The sequence below is a fragment of the Neodiprion lecontei genome, chromosome 3, assembly GCF_021901455.1.
Source record: "Neodiprion lecontei isolate iyNeoLeco1 chromosome 3, iyNeoLeco1.1, whole genome shotgun sequence".
Lineage (NCBI taxonomy): Eukaryota > Metazoa > Arthropoda > Insecta > Hymenoptera > Diprionidae > Neodiprion > Neodiprion lecontei.
In genome coordinates this window covers 35,005,406-35,025,686 of record NC_060262.1, presented here as the reverse complement: position 1 = coordinate 35,025,686, position 20,281 = coordinate 35,005,406, and the positions used below count along the sequence as shown (strand labels likewise).

General features: G+C 36.0%; 4 protein-coding genes across 5 annotated transcripts; 3 read left to right on the top strand and 1 right to left on the bottom strand.

The window, feature by feature from the left end:
• The first annotated feature begins 302 nt into the window (after nt 1–302).
• LOC107218997 (required for meiotic nuclear division protein 1 homolog) lies at nt 303–6,886 on the top strand. Its single transcript, XM_015657049.2, has 5 exons — nt 303–635; nt 718–832; nt 5,495–5,714; nt 5,852–6,209; nt 6,403–6,886. Exons 1-5 carry the CDS (start codon nt 303–305, stop codon nt 6,595–6,597), a joined length of 1,221 nt encoding a protein of 406 aa, XP_015512535.1. The 3' UTR covers nt 6,598–6,886.
• On the top strand, nt 890–5,409 carry LOC107218996 (glutathione synthetase). The gene is made up of 3 exons (XM_015657048.2): nt 890–3,002; nt 3,158–3,564; nt 3,704–5,409. Exons 1-3 carry the CDS (start codon nt 2,347–2,349, stop codon nt 4,126–4,128), a joined length of 1,488 nt encoding a protein of 495 aa, XP_015512534.1. The 5' UTR covers nt 890–2,346; the 3' UTR covers nt 4,129–5,409.
• A 252-nt stretch (nt 6,887–7,138) lies between the features above and the next one.
• On the top strand, nt 7,139–10,097 carry LOC107218985 (ribonuclease P protein subunit p29). 2 transcript variants are annotated; one of them, XM_046733403.1, is made up of 4 exons: nt 7,139–7,391; nt 7,632–7,771; nt 7,843–8,233; nt 8,528–10,097. In XM_046733403.1, exons 1-4 carry the CDS (start codon nt 7,340–7,342, stop codon nt 8,662–8,664), a joined length of 720 nt encoding a protein of 239 aa, XP_046589359.1. In that variant the 5' UTR covers nt 7,139–7,339; the 3' UTR covers nt 8,665–10,097. The 2 variants fall into 2 exon arrangements, with proteins under 2 accessions (XP_046589359.1, XP_015512522.1); XM_015657036.2 differs by having other exon boundaries at nt 7,144–7,542.
• LOC107218999 (clathrin heavy chain) lies at nt 8,916–19,724 on the bottom strand. The gene is made up of 15 exons (XM_015657053.2): nt 19,467–19,724; nt 18,319–18,526; nt 17,042–18,000; nt 16,497–16,931; nt 14,885–15,338; nt 14,458–14,777; nt 14,108–14,373; nt 13,792–14,026; nt 13,246–13,628; nt 12,871–13,168; nt 12,304–12,744; nt 11,662–12,224; nt 11,362–11,584; nt 11,142–11,217; nt 8,916–10,933 (listed from the first exon to the last, which is right to left on the bottom strand). The coding sequence occupies exons 1-15, from the start codon at nt 19,506–19,508 to the stop codon at nt 10,800–10,802; spliced, it is 5,037 nt and encodes a 1,678-aa protein (XP_015512539.1). The 5' UTR covers nt 19,509–19,724; the 3' UTR covers nt 8,916–10,799.
• Between the last annotated feature and the right edge of the window lie 557 nt (nt 19,725–20,281).

Below are 20,281 nucleotides of genomic sequence, written 5' to 3'. Positions count from 1 at the left end.
CACGCCGGTTTTTCCCCTACCTTCCCTCCGAATGATTTCGATCACCACGCGTGGTGTCGTTCAGCATTTTTACGAGTAGCTCATGTGTTATCTTTGCTGTTGAAAGGAATGGATACTAAATTTATCGAGATAATGTGTTAAAAATTGTCGCATATACTAGCCAGCAAGCGGCGAACTATCGGAACTTTAAAGATTTCAATATCCTGTGTGAATATCAAAATTTTACGTAATGTTTGATAAAGAAAGTAAAAATAAATTATAATAACGTACGCGAATAGAAGTGGTGAGGAAATATTAAAACAATGTTGTTTGCCACTTTTCAACGGTTGACACTGTCTCGAATAGGCATGTCGATGATTAACGGCAAGGGTTTTTGTAGCTTGTCCGCAACGATCATCAAGCTTCCTGAGAAAAAGTTTACCTTGAAACTCGGTCAGCTTCTTTTGTTCGATAAATACAAATTTGTGACAAAAAATTCAATCGCATCTAGACCGCAACGATTCATTTTCACAACTTCAAGTAAATTGCACGGAGTACAAGGCATTCAACAGAACGTATCCACTTTTCAAATGAAAAAGCGTCCGTTGAGAAAAAAGAGATCTATATCAGAGGACGAAGAGAGCAGCATGCCTGGAGTGAGATTTACTCGATACCTGTTATTTCTTTGATATACATGCTATAGGATAAATTCAATACTTCATTTTAAAACATGTTCAGTTCTGGAATGTCAAGTCACTGGCCACTGCAGACGAATATGATTTAGAAGGACTCATGGACGGTTTACTTAAACAGGATTTATATTTGCCACAAAAGATTTCAACGTCTTCAGAATGTGAGTAATATTATGTCGTCACCGTATTATGTTTCACTTCCATGGTGCAAATTGATGCCTTGAAGCTTTCATTTCTATTTTCACTCAACCAAATAACAACTGTAATTAGTTACGAAAAGACAAGTTCGACAACTTGTTACGTTTAAAGATGAACGGGCCGTAGTGTCTAAATTATAAGTTGTGTTATTGATTCGCTTCAAATGTTTTGTCTGACCATTTATCCTTGACTAGTTCGCGGAAATAATTATTCTCAACACTGGTATATTGATAAAAATACAGTAAATTCGTATAAAGTAGATTTTATCTATCCTCGGAAACACAATAATTGCTACAGAAAAACGTATACTTATAGTTTGCGAATTCACTCAGAAAAAAAGTGTATTTAGTCACGTTCTATTATTTGTGAACCTGCCCCGCTTTCCATTACACGCTTATTGAACAAATATCGATAGCGCGTCAAGAGGTATGATACCTACCTTTTATTTATTTATTTATTGTTGTTTGCCACCTTTGCATGACGCAATATAACAGTTGGTTTATAATACTGACTTGATATCTGTAGGGTTCATATTATCTTATCGTCATCATATTTTTCATTCTCATATTTGATAAACAAATATGTTTCATTCCAGTCGGGATTTTCAGGACTTTCCTTTGGAAACTTTGTCAAAGAATTTTTGTCATTATTTCATGATTTATCCTTATTCTGATCAAAGTATGTTACTGTCTATAGACTTTTTACTCAAACCTACCTACTCATAATAGATACAGCACTGCCATCTCACTCCAGTCTCTCATGTAGGCATGTATGGATGAGAGTGAACCTTGATGGTGTGTATGCATGTGTAAGTATCACTAGATATATATACAAGGTTCAGGGATACAGTCTGCAGTCGTTCCAGTGATTCATTTGGTGAATGATGTACGAGTAGCAAGAATCGCGTGATACATTATCACATAAAAACGTGTTTTTTATCAAACTCTTCAATTTTTTTCTATTAAAATTGTATGATAGTTTATTCATGGGCAATGTGAGGAAAATCAATAAGTCCAACAGCAGATAAAATATAACAAAGGTTTTGGTCGGGAGTACATTTGATAGTTTCTTTTTAAATCAAAAGTATAAAAAGTAATTTCTCAAATAAAATATGGAACAGAATTTATGAAAATACTGATTCATGAGTTCGCAATATCTAAAAATAAACATACGTAATACTCTTCAGATTCTTCGTTAGTCAACACCTCAGATGCTAACATAATTACCATTCCAATATACAACGTACTCTTAATTCTACATAGTTTTCATTTATCGTCAGTGCATACTCTAATTTTAAAAAAGGTTAAGAACAAAAAATTTTGAATCATATATTATCGGGAACAAAGATTCAAAATTGGCACTCCTGGACCGGCGCTTGTTAGTATCAATTGACAACAAGAACTATTACGTTTCTGATAATCATACACTTCAGGTATATGTGTGGTTCACAATTGTATGAATCACATAAAAAGCAAGTATGAACGCGAGTGATCAACCCAGTATGGGCCTTTGCGTCAAACTGCCATTGCCGCAGGCAGAACTGCAAGAATTAATAGATAAAGCCAAAGATTGGTCGCTTATGAATGGAGCCTGCATGCGATCGAAGAAGAATTTCAACAGAGATACTCTGCAGTTTGCTCCATTTATTCTTATACCGTCATCATTTCCAAGGACAGAATTTAATCGAGCTTGTGAAATTCAAATAATATTAAATGAACTCATGCACAGGGTTGCCCATGACTATGAATTCCTAAAAGAAACCCTCAAAGAAACAATCAAAGTCGATACTTTTACCCGGAAATTGTTTGATATTTATGAAACGGTCCACAGCGAGGGATTCACTCAGAAAGTATCTTTAGGAATGTTAAGGTCCGATCTAATGCTTGACACCAGTTGCCCTAAAGAACGCGGCTGCTCACAAAATCACAAGCCATATTGTTGTTGGAAACAAGTAGAAATAAATACGATCGCATCAGGATTTGGATGGCTTGGTCCTGCCGCTACAAAATTGCACAAATATATTCTACAGGAACTTGATCGCACAAATGAGCTAAAAAATTTGCCCGACAATAATGCGCTCCAAGGACTATGCACGGGAATGATTGACGCGTGGAATATTTACAATGATCCAAAGTAAGTATATAATTTTTTAAATGTCCTCAACTTAAGAAGAATTTCATTCCTATAGATATTCCCAAATACTTTTGAAACAAGACAAACATCGTCTTTTCTTTCGTTCATGCTTTTGTATAACGTCTAATTACCTAATTATTTTGTGCTTCTTTCAGAGCCGTTATTTTATTCATCATTGAAAACGTCACGTATAACATTTGCGATCAGCGTTTTCACGAATTTGAAATCCGCAGACTTAATCCATCCATTAAGGTAATACGTAGAACACTGAGCGAGCTAGCTGTTGAAGCACGTCTCGGTCCCAAAAAAGAGCTGATTGTTGGAGAACAAACCGTCGCCGTTGTCTACTTCAGATGTGGCTATGAACCGAGTCAATATCCCACTGAGAAAGAGTGGGATGTAAGATTACTTATAGAAAGATCTTTAACAATCAAATCCCCATCAATTCAATATCATCTAGCTGGTGCAAAAAAAGTTCAACAAGCTCTGGCCAAGCCTGGAGTTCTCGCCAGATTTCTGAAGGACGAGGAGACAGTTCAGCAAATCAGAGGAATATTCACTGGTAAATATTATCAAAATTAGATAGCATACTTTTACACTAATGTTGTGGAATAATAATCAGTAAAATTACGACTGCATCGGTTTAAAGAATGGTCACTGAATCGATCATTTTAATCTGTTATTGATTCAAAATTTTCCAGGTCTTTATGCTTTGGATTTTGATGAACACGGGGAAAATGCAATAGACATGGGGATAGCAAATCCTGAACGCTTTGTTTTGAAACCGCAGCGAGAAGGTGGTGGAAATAATGTTTATGGAAATAACATAAAAACCGCACTAGAATCCATGAAGGACCAGCAAGAGAGATCGGCATGGATCTTGATGGATAGAATCCAACCACCGTTGCAAAGAAACTATCAAATACGAGCAGGAAGTGATACAGATACAGAAATGAAGGAAGTCGTTTCGGAATTGGGCATATTTGGTGTATTGATCGGCGATGAAAAGAATATTATCATTAACAGACAAGTTGGTCACATGCTTCGAACAAAATTGGCCAGTGCTGATGAAGGCGGTGTTGCGTCAGGATTAGGGGCTTGTGATAGTCCCTATTTAACTGACTAGTTGAAATGCACATGTAATACCATCGTTGTTAATTATCACCTGATTTTGTACTTAGCAGTCAAGAACTAAGAGAACAACTACTGATGAAAATCTGACAAATGATTGTAATTTACGCCTAAAAATTATTTTATACGAAGAATAGGCTTATTTAGCATTTAATGTGACAATAACTCATCCCTGTGCCACACATTCTATTTATATGAATATATTTTCGATGATACTTTATCCAACGCTTCCTAATCAGCCAATTGTCGGAACTCGCCAGAGAAGTATGGAGTAATAAAATAATATATTTCTGGACTAGTAATCCAGAGTGATCACTTGTACTACGTACTAAGTTTAACCTACCATCCTTTTCTTAGATACGTCTAAATTTACTTTATGGTGTGATATTTTCTACTATTACTTATAGTCATATTGTATATTGGAATAAGTCTTTATGTTATATAAACAGGGGGATAAAGTTCTGAGAACCCATACATCCAATTAATTTGAAATTTTGTCACGAATGTTATAGTAAAAATACCCGCAAATATGAATTTCACGGTCAAAACTCACAAAAACGAATTTAAAAAAAGTTTTTCTATGTTATTTCGATAAGTGTTGATCTGAGAAAAAAATGTTTTCTACAAAATTTGTAGCGTATAAAAAGATTGATCTTATACCTATGTTCCAAACAGTTTTTGTTTGAAATAATTATTTTCTCGTTCAGGAAAATTAGGATAATGCTTCAATATGTACGTTATTATGCATCTGTCATAAGGAGACCCAACTTATTCTAACCTTTGGTCTGCGATAGTCACCAATCCTAGTGGTAAAGTGTGTAAATAGAAAAAAAATCGAAACTAATGGACTTTTGGCAAAACGTACTTATTGGAGCATTATCCCATTTTTTCCAAAAAAAAAAGATTTCAGACAAAAACTGTGTAGAACATAAAAGATCAATCTTTTTATAGGCTACAGCTTTTGTAGAAATTTTTCTTTCTACGATCACCGCGTATCGGAATAAAATAGAGAAACTTTTTAAAAATCAATTTTTGTGAGTTTTGACCATGAAAATCAAATTGGCGGGTATTTTCACTATCATATTCTGATCAGTGAGCCAAAATACATGGGCATTCGAAATTCCAAATTGATCGGTATGGGCTTTTCGGAACTATACCAAAACAGGGTGCTGAACCAAAAAATGAAGTAAAATTCACAATGTCACATTTACCTAGTCTTTTTACACATGTTATTTATATCGCAAAAGCAGAAGAATAATAAAAGAATTGCAACAGAGCATTATCTATGAAGAGGAAAAAGCCACTAAACCATAGACTGCTAGTAATCGTTCAATATATGTTTTTTTGTTATTACATTCCAGCAATGCCAGATGTGATTCACGCAGTAGCTAAATATGAGGTAGAAACAGAGCCCCGTGAAGTCTACTTTTTCCGAGAAGGAACTGTTGTTTTTTGGAATATGTCAGAACTTGAAAGTGGAAATTTACTGAGATTCTTGAAATCCTATGAACAACATAGTTATGCTGATAAACTGGTGCAGTCAGAGAGTGAACTAATGCTGTACACGCATTTAGAATCTAGGTAAGATATCAGAATGGTTGAAGTGTTTTTGATTGCGCCGATCTTTATTCCAATTTGTATTGCCGATTGATATAAGTCCTAATTAACGGATGCTCAATGTATGTACCTGACAACCTGATTTTTGGTATACGTTACAGTAAAAAGAGCCATTTGAAAGAAGGAAATATCATGTTGGCACCAAATGCCACAGACTTGGATAAATACACATTCTCAAATGCAATTGCACTCTCTGTCAAACTTGGCATATGGGAAGCATCACTAGACCGTTATGTGGATTCAATTGCTTTTGTTACTGATGATCTGAAATCTGGTCGTCCAATAAAAATGAGCAGAGAAGAAGTTCTGCGAAAGCAAGGCGAATTATTTGCGCTCAGGCATATGATCAACTTGAGTTCCGACCTTTTAGATACCCCAGATTTTTACTGGGAAAGAGATGAATTGGAAAATTTATTCCAACAAACGTGTAGTTATTTCAGTATTGCCAAACGTACTCGGGTATGTGAAATTATAGTAATACACAATATGTCAATCAATTTAATTTCGTACTAGCGAAATATAAAACTGCTTAAACATTTCTCCATTGTTAACGAATTCGAATTGAAATCTTAGATTACCTTTGTATTATAAATTCAATTATGGATCTGACCAATATTTTATATAGAATAATATACATGATTTCTGTCCACAGGTGATGAATGAGAAACTGAATCATTGCGTTGAACTTGTAGAACTTTTGTCATCCCATCTTAGCGATCGTCATCACGTTCGTTTAGAATGGATGATAATTGTATTAATTATGGTTGAGGTAGTATTTGAAATACTACATTACATCGATCGTTATTTTGCCGATCAACCCCAAACATCTGAAGTGTTGACCTCCTAGTTACACTCTAATATCAATTAAAATATCTATGTATATATATATATATATATATATCATTTTCAGCGAGTAATTTCTACAATAGCAGGTTATAAATACTGTAAATATATAGATAATTTGCGTTTATAAAGTATAAATAGTTACTTATTTGTTATTTGCCACATATGTTGTCTTTACAATAATAAGAGAAACAAATGTATAAGGAATTGAAAACTGTTGTAATGATGATTAGATTTATTTTAGTTATCAGGCTCATGCATTATAGGGGCATTGCCTAATTTTAATTTTGAGAACTTTCGTATTGACTTTTCAATGCTGTGTAACATGTGTTATCTGTTACACAAAATAAAAACAAAGTAGAAAAATAAAATTCTCTACCCTAAATACATTTTTTGATAGAAATAGCTGCAGATTCCAAGAATATGAATATTTTTCGAAAAGAATTTTTAAGGCGACTCGATGTTTCAAATTTTCAAATCGAGATGAATCGAAAACGTAAACATGTGTCGCTGCATGTCAGATCCAAAGGTCAGATCGACCTAGGTATATGAAGCTAGCCTGTGAACTTCGAATTTCTTAAAAATTTTCACGAAATTCCTATGTTGCAGGCCAACTTTACTTTCCTGCCTTTCTTATAAATTGTCATAAACTACACCATGTTATAAACCATAAACGTCAATTACTCGTCAACTTACCATGTGCGTGCGATGTGCACGTGACAGCTGCGTTTGATTCGTGATTGCTTATGCTAACTAGAACTCAAGTGGGACCTTATGATCTGTCATTTCTGTTCTTTGGTAGGCATTCGTGATTCAAGTTTTGATCACACATTATTTATTTCGATTTTATATCGTAGGAATTAGAGAGAGTTTATAGGGAGGGGAAACACAGTGAGTTTAGGTTAGATTGCAGCAAGAATCTTCGGAAAATTTATTGAAACCATGTCGGGTAAGATGCCTTTGTTGAACGTTTTAATTAGCTGCAATACAGAATTGTTCATATTCAGATTCAACTATCCGTAATTTGTATTCTTCCAGACAACGTGTGTCTTCAACTTCCAGTGTCAGTGGTTAACCGTGCAACAACATCGACGGATCGCAGTGAATATCTTTTAAATCTTTTAGAAAATATCTTACCACCCTCAGATACTAAATCAGTTAATGAAGAATTGAAAAAGGTAATAAGAATAAAAATTTTACTTCCTTTGTTCCATTCATCAGTCATCTTTTAACATTTTTCACTTTTCAGACATTCACTTTCAACAAATACAGAACAAAGCATGTTCGCCGTAAACCAAAGAAGGTAACATTTTTAACAGCCAGAAAAAGATCAGAACTTGGCTTAAATAAATTGGATAACAGGATTAACTTGAAATACGTTGATGCATTAGCATTGAACCAGCTGTGGCTAGAATACATGCGACAAATGCTTGGTGTTAACAATTTCACTGATTTACCGCAAGGACCAGTCGAACCAAATTGGGACAACATTGGTCAACAATTGCTAAAGGCTGACTTCCATGGAGCAAAAATTGTTGTCATTAGATCTAAATGCCCAAGTTTGGTAGGCATTCATGGCATTGTATTGCAAGACACTAAATGTACCTTCAGAGTTATTGGAGAGGATAGTATTATCCGAAGTAAGACAACTCTGAATTTTAGCATTGAAATCTAATTCTATTGGAAACAAAACTTCTGATTTTTATTGAATAATTTATCAAGATTTGTGCCTAAAGTTACCATGCATACAAAATTTGCACAAGCCTACAAAAAAATGTTAAGACATCCTCATTAGTTACATGCACTTAAGTATATTATTCGATGAGAACGAAAAGGGATAAGAAAAGATATGCGATTAGCAGTATACAATGAAAGATTTTAAAGTTGCTTTCTGTAAACCATCATGAAAATATTAACGCTTTTTTTTCTTGTAGCAATTCCAAAAGACACAGCTGTATTCAAGATATGTTTGGGCAATGTGAATTTACAATTGTTTGGCAGAGAGTTGTGTGTCAGACCTGCTGAGAGATCAGTGAAAAAATTTAAAAGTGCTCGTGTACCTGATTTATAACATAATTACGATTATGAAAATACAAATATTGCTAAAATTTTCTTGAGTACTTTTAATGACTTATCAAATATCACAAATGAGGCTTTCCCATAGTCAAGAGATACGTGCATAAAATTGTATCTTTAACAAGTACGTTGTGCATTTTAATTTTTAATTTTTTTATAATTTTTATAAAAAATGTTTAGTGACGAATATCATTTGTTACTGGTTAATTAATATGGGAATGTGTATGATAAGAAAATGAAAATATGTTCGTCAAACAGGCATTTGTTTATTTCTCACTGTGCATATCCACTTGACACAGTTGTTATATCTTACAGCAAAAACAATTGAATGCAATCCAGTTCTTCGATCATCCATTCTCGATAATTACCTTTTGTATCATTTATTCATTTTTTTTTTTTTCAATAATATTAATTCATATCATATTTTTGTCTACTACTTACATGTTACACTAAATACCAATATAATATATAATAATATAATTATATATTTATAATATATATGTATAATTACTAATAATCCTTGCTTTTTTGTTTGCTTTTTGCAATAATTAGTTATAATAGTATTTCAAAATATTCAAATAATCATGATATTATAATAACAATTTGCGATGCGGATTGGTTAAATCCTTATTCAAATAATAAATCACTAACCACTTCATTTCCAAAAATTTCATTCACGATCAATTTGATTTAGCTATGTTGAAAAGATAAGTGCAATGATGGAGTTTTGGGATTGTCGCGTACCTTTCGCACGCACCACCAGTTCCTAACGAATTCTTACAATTTATTTACCATAATTTAAAGGATCAGTAAACCAATTACACAGGCCTGAAGAATCAGAAACGCAACTAAGAATTCTACCCTAATCGATCCCTCACGAGAAATAATTAGTGTATTTGAGTTTAAAGCATCCCTCAACATGCAGTTAATAATTAATAACGATGCTCTTGTCATGAGATTTGGATTAATGTTCATATACCCACCGAATCAGACTCGTGTTACGTGTTCACTGTCCCATTCAATAATCAGGGGCAATCTACAATTATCACTGCGTTACGTTAAGGCGTATAACTTATTGAAACAATTTTTTTCCAAATAATCAACGTGTTAATCATGCCGTCAGTACACTTTTCAACGGATCAGTTAAACGTACACAGTATGCTGGCAAAAGATAGGTATTTTGCGACGTACCACTGTAAATATTTATTCAGCTACTATAGAACGGTAGCTTCCGAATTTAATTTAAATGACAAATCAGCCACTATTTCTATGAATCATCAATAAAATGTTAATTCAACATTTTTTTTACAGGTTAAATGATTGCTATTGAAGTGTGGTGGACAAATGCTATCGCAGTATTAACATCATTTAAAAATCAATTGATATTCTTGCTCCTGTCATCCATGCAATTCCGATTATTAAGGAAGACACTTTCCTTAAAAAATTTTAAGCCTATTGTATTCAGATCAACTGTTAGCACAGCGTAAACTGGAGCTTATTAAATAATTCGGAACGATTTTTAAATCGTGTCATTACTTCGGGCATATCATTTTTTTAATAGCCATGTAAAAAATTCTGCCATTAAACAACTGCGGATATGTCAAGGACATATAATTATAGCCCCCCTCAACGTTCTTGATTGCCCCGGTAAATTGTCAATTCGATACTATTGTTACTCAATTATGTAAAGCAGCCTAATGAACATACCATATACATATTATATACTTTATTTTTTCAATTATTCATAAATCCTCTAATTAATACTAATTTTTGTTGCGCCCACAAAATGCTTTTTTTTAGGAATAACTGTATTAATAATTATTTTTCATTTTTTTTTTTTTTTTTTTTTACATGAGACGTTTTTTGAGATTGAATAGTTGACAATTATTACAGCGGTAGATGATGTTTTATAGAATACATGTTTCTAGTTTTACTAGTTTATTAATTTTCTCCTTCATTGAATTCTTTTTTCCTTTACAACTACTAGCTTGACATTGCAAGATATTTGTCAGACAGCAGATTTCTGACGGTTGACTGTAACGTATCAATATTAATGGAACCTTGCTCTAGCTAAACCTTATAGAAAAGTAGGTATTGTTGATCATTGTGGAACGTGTTGTGAAATGTGTCTCACATACCGTAGCCCTGATAGGCTGCAGTAGGAGGTGCATAAACTCCTTGACCCGGAGGTGCATAAACACTTTGAGGTGCGTAACCTGGTGCCATCATTCCTGGTCCTGCTGTCAACATCAACTGTGGCTCAGCTGTAATTAAATTATAGCGTATTTTACAAATATTTTTGACACCTACCATTAATTTGAAAAACTTCCCGATACAAAATTACATTTCATTGATATCAATAAGAATCGTGTACAAGTATTAACAATTTTTTAGAAAAAAGGAGCGTTTAAATACCAGAACACATGAACTTACCATTTCAAATCATTTAAATTAAATTAAATTAACACTTACGCATGATCATTGGTTTGTGCTCCTGTTGATCTGTTTCTTCCAAGCGCTGGCTTTCAGCTTCTTCGAGTTTATCAACCTAAACGAGGGATTACAAATGAAAATCACAAAACAAAAAGACAAAAAAAAAAAAAAAAATGTGAGTGACGTACATAATAGTATTTGTTTAAACTGATGAGCTGTTTTTATAATTTTCATGGAAATAGTTTCAATGCTACAATACCTTGGTGATGTACTCTCGGGCAACTTGAATTAGATAAGGCATTGCGAAGTGAAGGATTCTGTGCCTCCAGGCAAGTTCCAAAATTACATCGGGATGAAGCAAGTCGTAACAGTAGAAGAGGCAAGCTGCAAAACAATCTTTTGATCCTCTCTCTAAGAACCATTCTAGCAGTTCCTCAGCTACCTCTGCATTCCTAGACTCCGCAGCATACTCCATAGCATCTCTAAAATTTAGTGAAGCTTTCAAAATGTAGCAACTACAGGGTTAACAAAAATATTTCAAACTGAAGCAGCCTCTCACCGGAATAGCCTGTCTTTTTTGCAAAGTTCAACCGATTGTTTCCATCTGTTATTGCCTTTGTACAGGTACGCCGCAATCCTTCTAAACTCGATTAGCTCGTGTTTCTCAAGCTGCTGAGCGAGAGCAATGTTATCAAAGTTATCAAAAGCGTCTATTGACGTCCTCAAACCTTGATAATCTTCCTCGTCAATGAGAAGACCATTCAATGCTTCATTTATAGCTTTGTTGTTCAAAGATTGGACCGATCTAAGATAAGGCTTCACAAGTTGCAAATGTCCTGTACGAGTGAAGTAAGCAACCGCTCTTGTATGATCCATTCTTGGTGCAAGGACAAGTAGAACATCATTCAGCAATAGTGGCTTGTATTCTACGTAGAATTGGATCGCCTTGTAATACAATTCCACATTAGCTACCTTGGTGATCACATCTTTGAAATGACCTTCGCGCCACGCTTCTGTTGGATGCTGCATCATTGCTAGTACCGCGTTATCAAATTCTTCATATTTGTCATACAAGAATACAAGCTCCGCCCATAAATGAGCTTGTTCCGCCGCGCGCAATACCTGTGTAATTGTTCGAATATGAATACTTATACTTATAAGTTGATATTTTTATTTCAAATTCTAATTTACAGTAAATTACCTTCGGTATGTTCACACGAGACCAGAAGAGGTCGAGATGCTCACGCATCCGTTGTGGCTTGTACTTGCTGTATAGAATAGCAAGTTCTGTGAACATTCCCATGTGAGCCCTCTCCAAACCTAACGCAGCCTCCAATAGATTGATGAGTTCTTCAAAGTGTCCGCGATCTTGATAATATTTGATCAAGTCCTCAAGCTCGTCGGCGTGAACAACTATGTGCAGACCACACATTTGGGCCAATCGAAATTCTCCGCTGTCCACACAAGCAAAACACACCTCTTTCCATGTGCGTGTAGAATTTGCTTTACGAGCGCTATCAACTGCTCCTTGAAACTCTTTCAAGTGAACGAGAGTAATCGCTAATCGAGCAAAGTTGGATACATTGTTGTACAAAAGTTTTGCTGCGTCGTACATTTTGTCATCGAAACAACGATCACCGATCTGAAAACATAAATATTTTTTCAGGTGTTCAGCAGTTTTGAAATGCAGTCAATTTTAGCAACACACTAGAAGCTTGCCAATGAGGTGAATAACTGAATCAACCTAGTGGGTTCAAACATGAATTACCTTTTGAATATCAGCGTGATTTGGACCAGAGATAAACTCTTCAAGATCAGCAAGGCGATTGGTGCGAGCATACGCGTAAATGAGTTCGCTTTCAACAAAGGACTCTCTCGCCTTCTTGCGAGCCATTTGCAAGTAGCGAACAAGATCTTCCCAGTGGGAAGTTCGATGAGCAGTCTCAACTACATCGACGTATGCTGATGGATCATCGGCTTTGATGAAACTGTCAATGGCCTCTTTCACTAGACCCTGTTGTAGCTGAGCTTTAGCCAGCTGTGACCACACTGCTGGTTCGTTGCATCTAAAGGTTGAATTGCATAGGTATTTTCAGTCAAGTGATTGACACAGTCAACAATTCGAATATTTAGGCAATCTTACCTTTCGGCAAATTCATAAGCCCTATCCAAATTATTCACTTGTTCAATCAGCACTTGAATAGCTGAAGTATTGACATCGAATTTCCGGAAAATGGCGAAAGCTTCTTCGAATAATTTGTTGCTGATAGCAATGTTGGCTATATCGGGTGCATCATAGTTGTCCAGACGATTTATGTACTCCATAACGCGTGTGCGATCTGCTTTTATTGCTGTCAAAATCAGCAGATTTTGTAGATTACGATGATCGCTAAAGACACTGCTGTCAAGTACAATTTTTTCAAGCAATTCAATCAATTCATTTGGCAAGTCAGCTGTCATGAAGGCCTTTACAGTTACAGAAATGTCTTCTGGATCTTGGGTCTCTGACAGTGCAGTTTGAACCACCTGTAATTGTTGAAGTATATGATAAAATTAAGGTTTGCATATTCTTATATTTCTGTCACGAGAAGCACAAAAAATTGATTTAAAAGTCACGAAAACTTGGTGGACCAAAATTATACTTGTAAATCAGCTGTATTAAAACCTTTTGCAACTCTCCCCTACTGACCTGATCAATAAGTGGTCTCTTGTAGGGATTACTTTCCAAGAGAACCTCGGCCCAGAGATCAGGGTCTCGTCGTCTGACCAAATATCTGGCTTCACTTTTGAAAAGACTATTTTCATTGCATACGCTGATTAATTCTCGATCGCATTGACCACGTTCATACGCTACACATGCTAAATGAGGATCACGTTTCTCGCAATATTTACCGACAACACGGCTATCGTAGAACTGATTTTCCCTGTAACATAGAAGAGATGAAAAGTGAGAATAGAACTTAGAAAAGTCAAAACTACACAGTTTATTTGATACAATTACATACTTGAGGAATCTCTCAGGATTATTGTTACTATCGATATAAATTTTAGCTAAAGCATTATGGGTGGCAGGCTCCACACAGCCTTCGTGAACACGAGATTCCAACCAAGGCAACAAGAGCTTGAGTCGATTACGTTTTTCAACCTCCTCAACCAGTTCGTCTGTAGAGAACTGACCCCGGACGACAAGAATGAGGTTTTTTATTATATCTTCTGAACAGTCGACATCCAACAATCCACCAATTACAACGGGTAATCTCGATGGGTTGACCTATAAAAAAATTAACAAAATCATAAGTTTCAAGACTTTTTATTCAGCATTGATATACAATTCCAATTAGAATTCGATGTTTACCTTTTGAACATATATCTCGATGTATTTTTGTAGATTGTTTCTGTACAGGTACAAAACAAGATCGTGCACAAAGTCGAATCGATCGCAAACAATGATAAGAGGCAATTGATCAGACAATTTTGCTTCCTTCAAAAAATTCTTGACTCTTTCCGCATTGTAGCAATTGCTCTCACGACATATTCTCTCAACTTCCTTGATCTGTCCTGTTTTACAGGCAGCTTGGATATATTTGAAATGAACTTCCTGATCTTGACTGAAGTTCACAATCGATCCAAGGAAATAGAACAATCCTTCGTAAGATTTAAAGCTCTCGAACAAATCTGTCATATAAATACAGAAGAAAGATAAGTTGTTGCATATAACAGAAGGTGTAAAAATTTTAATAAGCGTTTGACTAAAATTAAATGAATGGTTAATGAATATTTACCAATCAAAGCCTTGGTGGTCAGTTGCTCATGGTACTTTGTTGCTATCTGTACACAGATCTGCAAGTTTTGTCTCATGTTTGCAGTTAGCATAGCTTTCAAGCATTCCAAGGAGTCTTCTACAGATAGAGTACCGAAGAATCCAACTAGCCAATCAGGCGACAGCATCTGCGTATGGACTACAGCTCGCTTAATGTCATATAAGTCTGTGTAATGCTCCAGAGCTCGTTGTAGAAGACCTGCTTTCTCACATAACTGGGCAACATGGGCACGATCATAGTGCGTAAACATTTGATTCCCAAGTATGGCATCCGCCACTTGGGGAGCAGACATCAAATTCATTTCCAATAAGCGAGTTTGTAATGCACCTTCACTAGCTCGATTATTCTTCAATGCATCTAACAAAAATGCTGTACACTGTTGCACCATGTTCTGTTCCATGAATATGTCTACAATCTGGAAAATGTTATTTTCAGAAATTCATTGATTAACTAGAATTGGAATGTAAAACTTTTTCGAAATGGTAACTGACGCTATTTCTTTATGGAAATATAATGAGTATTAAAACTCGACTATAATTTGCTATAAACGATATTTACAATTTTATCAACCTAGTTCAGTAAATTGTCATGTCAAATAACCAGTCTATATGTAAAAAAACAATAACATTTTCAAACAGAAGAATCGGAAACTAATTTGAGAGAGCTTCTCTTTCATGCAAGTTATTTTGTTTCGAGAATGCTGGTAACATTCCAAAGAAACAATTTATCGTGTCGGCCTGACTGAGACTACCAAATAGAAGATCTTTGATATATTGTAACCAAATCCAAACCACATGGGTTGATAAGTTCTTTTGAATGCTGTGACTCATATACTGTATAAACACAGAATGTAAGCTCAATACTTATCAGCTTCAATGTGTGAGTAGTACAGCTTTTTGTATTCCAGAAATTAATCCTCAGTTTTCAATAATGTTTCACAGTCACGTTTATTACTCATGTCAAACAAATTGCAGATAAAAATATAGCATATTATGGAAACACAGTCTCTTATGAGATGCAATTTTTTCTATCTATTGAATTATAACGGACACATAAGTACTCATAATGTAGAACAAATTTTTCAACCTATTCATGACGACGCAACTTGAGTCATGGCTTGCTGCAATTTGTTACAATCTTCCCGCATAAAATTTTTTTCTGATTATCAAGGTTTTTTAATATAAAAAGTACTGTCAAAAATTTCGTAACTTCATCTCACAACATGCCATGGAAATATTCATTACATGTAGGAAATGTTTTTAAGAAATCGGGAAAGGATATTTTAAATCATATACTCGCATACTAGAAACAAATCAAATAATTTTGGAGTAATAATAAAAGTAGAGTTAAGCATATAAAAGCAATTAAAAAATAATTTATGAGTACAAGGGTTTAAAACTACATGAAATTTGAGTGATGAGTTTTGACTCGCTATCAGAATTAGTGAAAATTTGTGGGGCTTCTATATCAACTCAAAAATTTCAATACTGATCCTTCTGACTTCATCAAACTTCTGTCAAGCCTACAAGTCATATCAGCCAGCTTTGAAAATCAAATAAAGATGGAAACTCACCTGATTGATGTCAGCCAGAGGTTCGTCATCCTGAACCAACATTTGCGCAAAAGCAACACCTTGGTCAGGATTAATTCTCATCACATTTCGCAGCAAGAATACATAATCCGGAGTGTACGAAACCTTCTTGGCATACAGAACAATCTTTTGGAATTGCCCAGTCTCAGCAAAACATTGGATAACTTTGTTGGGTACGTTCGCCCTGAGGTAAACACTCAAGGCAAGAGTTGGATCAGCTTGTTTAACAAGATCCCCTAATTCTTCACTGCATTCCAATTTGTCTTCCTTCAACCATTTTTCAAGAAGTTGCTTGCGTCCTTGCACCAAGACAGGACGGCAGAGTTCCAATGACTCATACTTGTTTAGTTGACCTTGATCCAACAGTATACCAAAGTACTGAAGCAACGGAGATGTCTGCCCCTGCGTAGCTGGGACCTACATACACACAATTGTTCTCGTAAGTCTAAAAATTGTTGTGGCTCCTGAGAGTACGACCAGATTCATCACACAAAAAAATATTATAACATAAACAAAAACCGTCTTACCTGCTGGAAACGCTGAATGGTTGCCGGAGTCCTAAGGATACCTTTTGGAGCATTGGCAGCAACTTTGGCAGCCTCGGCATACTGGCCATTTTGGAAAAGCATGTTGAATTTTCTCACAAACAAGTCTTCCGCCCCAGACAAATTGTTTCTAACAGCCATTCTCAGAGCTAGTTCAGGATTCTGAAGAACTCCATTAATGTATGGAATTATGTTCTCTTCTTCGACGGAAACAGACAATACTTGCCCCTTACGATTGACTCCGATGATTCCCCCAGAAGCTTCATGGGGAGCGGTCACAAAAATTGTTTCTCCAGAGATACGGTTCATAAATATACAAGTTGCTGATTCTATGTCATACATATGGATGTAGCCGTATTTGGTGATTAAATATATCACGTCATATTTCGAGCTGACCTGCATTGCAACTGGAAAATCACCTCCAGCTTCGGGTGGAAAGAAAACGTCGACTGCTTTCTTGGGAAAAGGTTGATTCCCAGCTGGAGGTTGACCAACCTCTATAATATGCAACTTAGCACCTTGGACAGTCCTTACAGCAAAACAAAATAGATTGCTGGGTTCTGCATTGCCCTCCATTTTGAATTGCGCAAAGGAAGCTGCATGCCCTTCAATTGGTTGAGAACATTTGCGTTCTACGGAATACAACTGCATCGCGCCAACGACCCTGTTATGTTGCGCCGAAATTCCAATCAGCAATAACCAAGTTTGTTTTGGGTCAGTTCTGTAGTTTATGATCTGACATCCGTTCAGTGATGAGTGACGATCGAATGTTTTATGAGGCTGAGAATCTCCTTCCATGGACCAATGATAGACAGCAGTTTCAGTGACTAGGGCCAGAGTATTCAAGGAAATCCACTTCCAAAATACAACATCTTCCGTCATGGTATGGGCTTTCATTTTTGATTTCATCTCAATGTTGAAGATTTGCAACGTCTTTTGGGCTGCGAAATAAAAGCAATGATCAACCAAGCTGCGAAGAAACAGTTTTTCCATTTCAATTAAATTTACCAATAGATTTTTCATATCACTGTTATCACACATAGAAATGGAAGAGTTATTATAAAAAAATAGCAATGAATGAAACAGTCAGCTATTTATTGTTTTAATCCGAATTGAGATAATTCTGAGGCAGATAAAATGGTGACGATTTCTTTGTTGGTCCACAGCAAAGGTTGAATAAGTGCAAGCTAATCAGTGTACTTGTAGAAGATAACAAAAGATACAATGATTAATAAAAGAAGAAAATTGATTTCATATACCTTTCAAAGCTATTACTTTACTCGCAGGATTCATAATTGCAGAATCGGCTGAAATTGGTCTCCTAATTGGATTGGCAGAGTCATTCATATCGATAATGACGACTTGCGATGTGTCCGCAACCTTTTCTCGTACACAAATAAATTTGTCCGACTCCATCGTAAGTGTATTGAAGCTGACATTGTTGGCATTGATTCCCACAGCAGTTAGCTGAAGAAAAAATACACTCAAGATTGCTTAATTTTATAAGGATTAGAACAGCAGCTTGTTTGAACAATGAAATTTTGATGACACCATTTTGTACCATGATTCCAATGTTCAGTGTATACACAGTACTTAAAATGGGAAAAAAAAAATGGGAAAAAAGTTGACAAACATGTTGTTCTTCTAGCGCTGTAAGTTTTGCCAAAGCAAGTGAATCAAAAATGATAGAATGAGTATGAGAAAATCATTGTTAGCAGTCGTGCGAAGTTCTTTTGTCATAGGTCGGAAATCTTGTTAGATATAATTCCAATCAGATATTTCTTGGTTGGTCTATGTACCTCAAAAGAAACTAAAAATAAACTTCCTGAGACGTAATTTTAAATTAAGTTCACTGTAAGATCTCTATAGTGATAAAAGTACAGGTATAAAGAAATCTACTGACACAAAAATCAACATAGACTCGTATGTTCTGGTGTTAAGAGACGAAATTTTTTTCAAATATCTATGGAATGTGGGCGGAAGCGGGGGGCGTATTCGCAGACGTGGCCTCTAATACTATCAATGATCGGTTATCGGCTGAAAGAAAAAACCTTAAACGCATAATTGATCGATTTTTGCGTAAGGGTGGAGAGACAAATGTAGGGCAGAACAGAATGAGGGTAGGCTCGTTGTTCCGAGATGTGCGTACTTTTTGGAATTAACGATTTTAGTTGCCGCGGCGGGGGAGACACATCATATCTGTCAACGCAACGTCAATGGAAAAATTTTCACAACTTCTTGAACCGATCATTAAGAATCTGGTAATTTCAATTGAGCTTGATGAGACGAGGAATAAAATCGATAAACTGCAAGATTCGACAAAGTGAAGAATTATCTCTTCACAACAATGGAACGATAATGAAATTATCAAATCGACTTCAGGATAACGAAAAATCAGGTCACCTACCTGGAGATGCTCCTGAAACCTTATGGGCAGCAACTGCGTCATTCTGGCGGAAATTTACGGTCGTCCTACAATATTTTTCACCGCTATCTTGTCCCTGGTACGGATGTGCGGCCCTCGATATCACTTGTACACAAAATTTCACGTTTCTCGTGGGTTATTCACTCAATAATCAACTCATCCGCACGCATTGACTGACGCAAATGCCGTCACAGACCGCTGACACCCAACATGGCGAAGGACTTCCACCGGTGTGAAAAAGTAGTTCCTGAGATCGGTAATATTTCCAGCATTAACGACGCGCGACACAACTCGCTTAGACGTCGGCGACAATTCCCCTTAGCGCATAAATGAAACAAGGAGATTAAATTCCTTGCCGCATCCGTTTGTCGCACGGAAATGATGACTGATATTCAACGCGGAGTAATACATCGGCGTTACACGGCCCCTGTGATGCGCCGACTCCTACTTCTTGGCTTGTGAATGAAGCCGCGACGGCGCGCCGTGACTCGTTCACCCTACCCTCAGGAGCCTCGGTGATCTTATTGATATACCCCCGAAGATTTGGCATACTTTCAAATCTCAGCTCGTACAACATCCCTCATCGCCTCCGAAGCTCAATGAAACAATACAATTGTAAACAAAGCTAATCTACGACGCAACCTATCGATTCTCTCCCTTTCTTCCGTCCGGATGCACGCGATGGACCAAAGATTAGCACCTAGGTACTTTCGAAAATTGTCGGTGCATGGCCTAGCTCATTCCACGCACCTGACGCCGTGGAGTATTAATTGTTAATCTGTACCGCTGAGATGTGG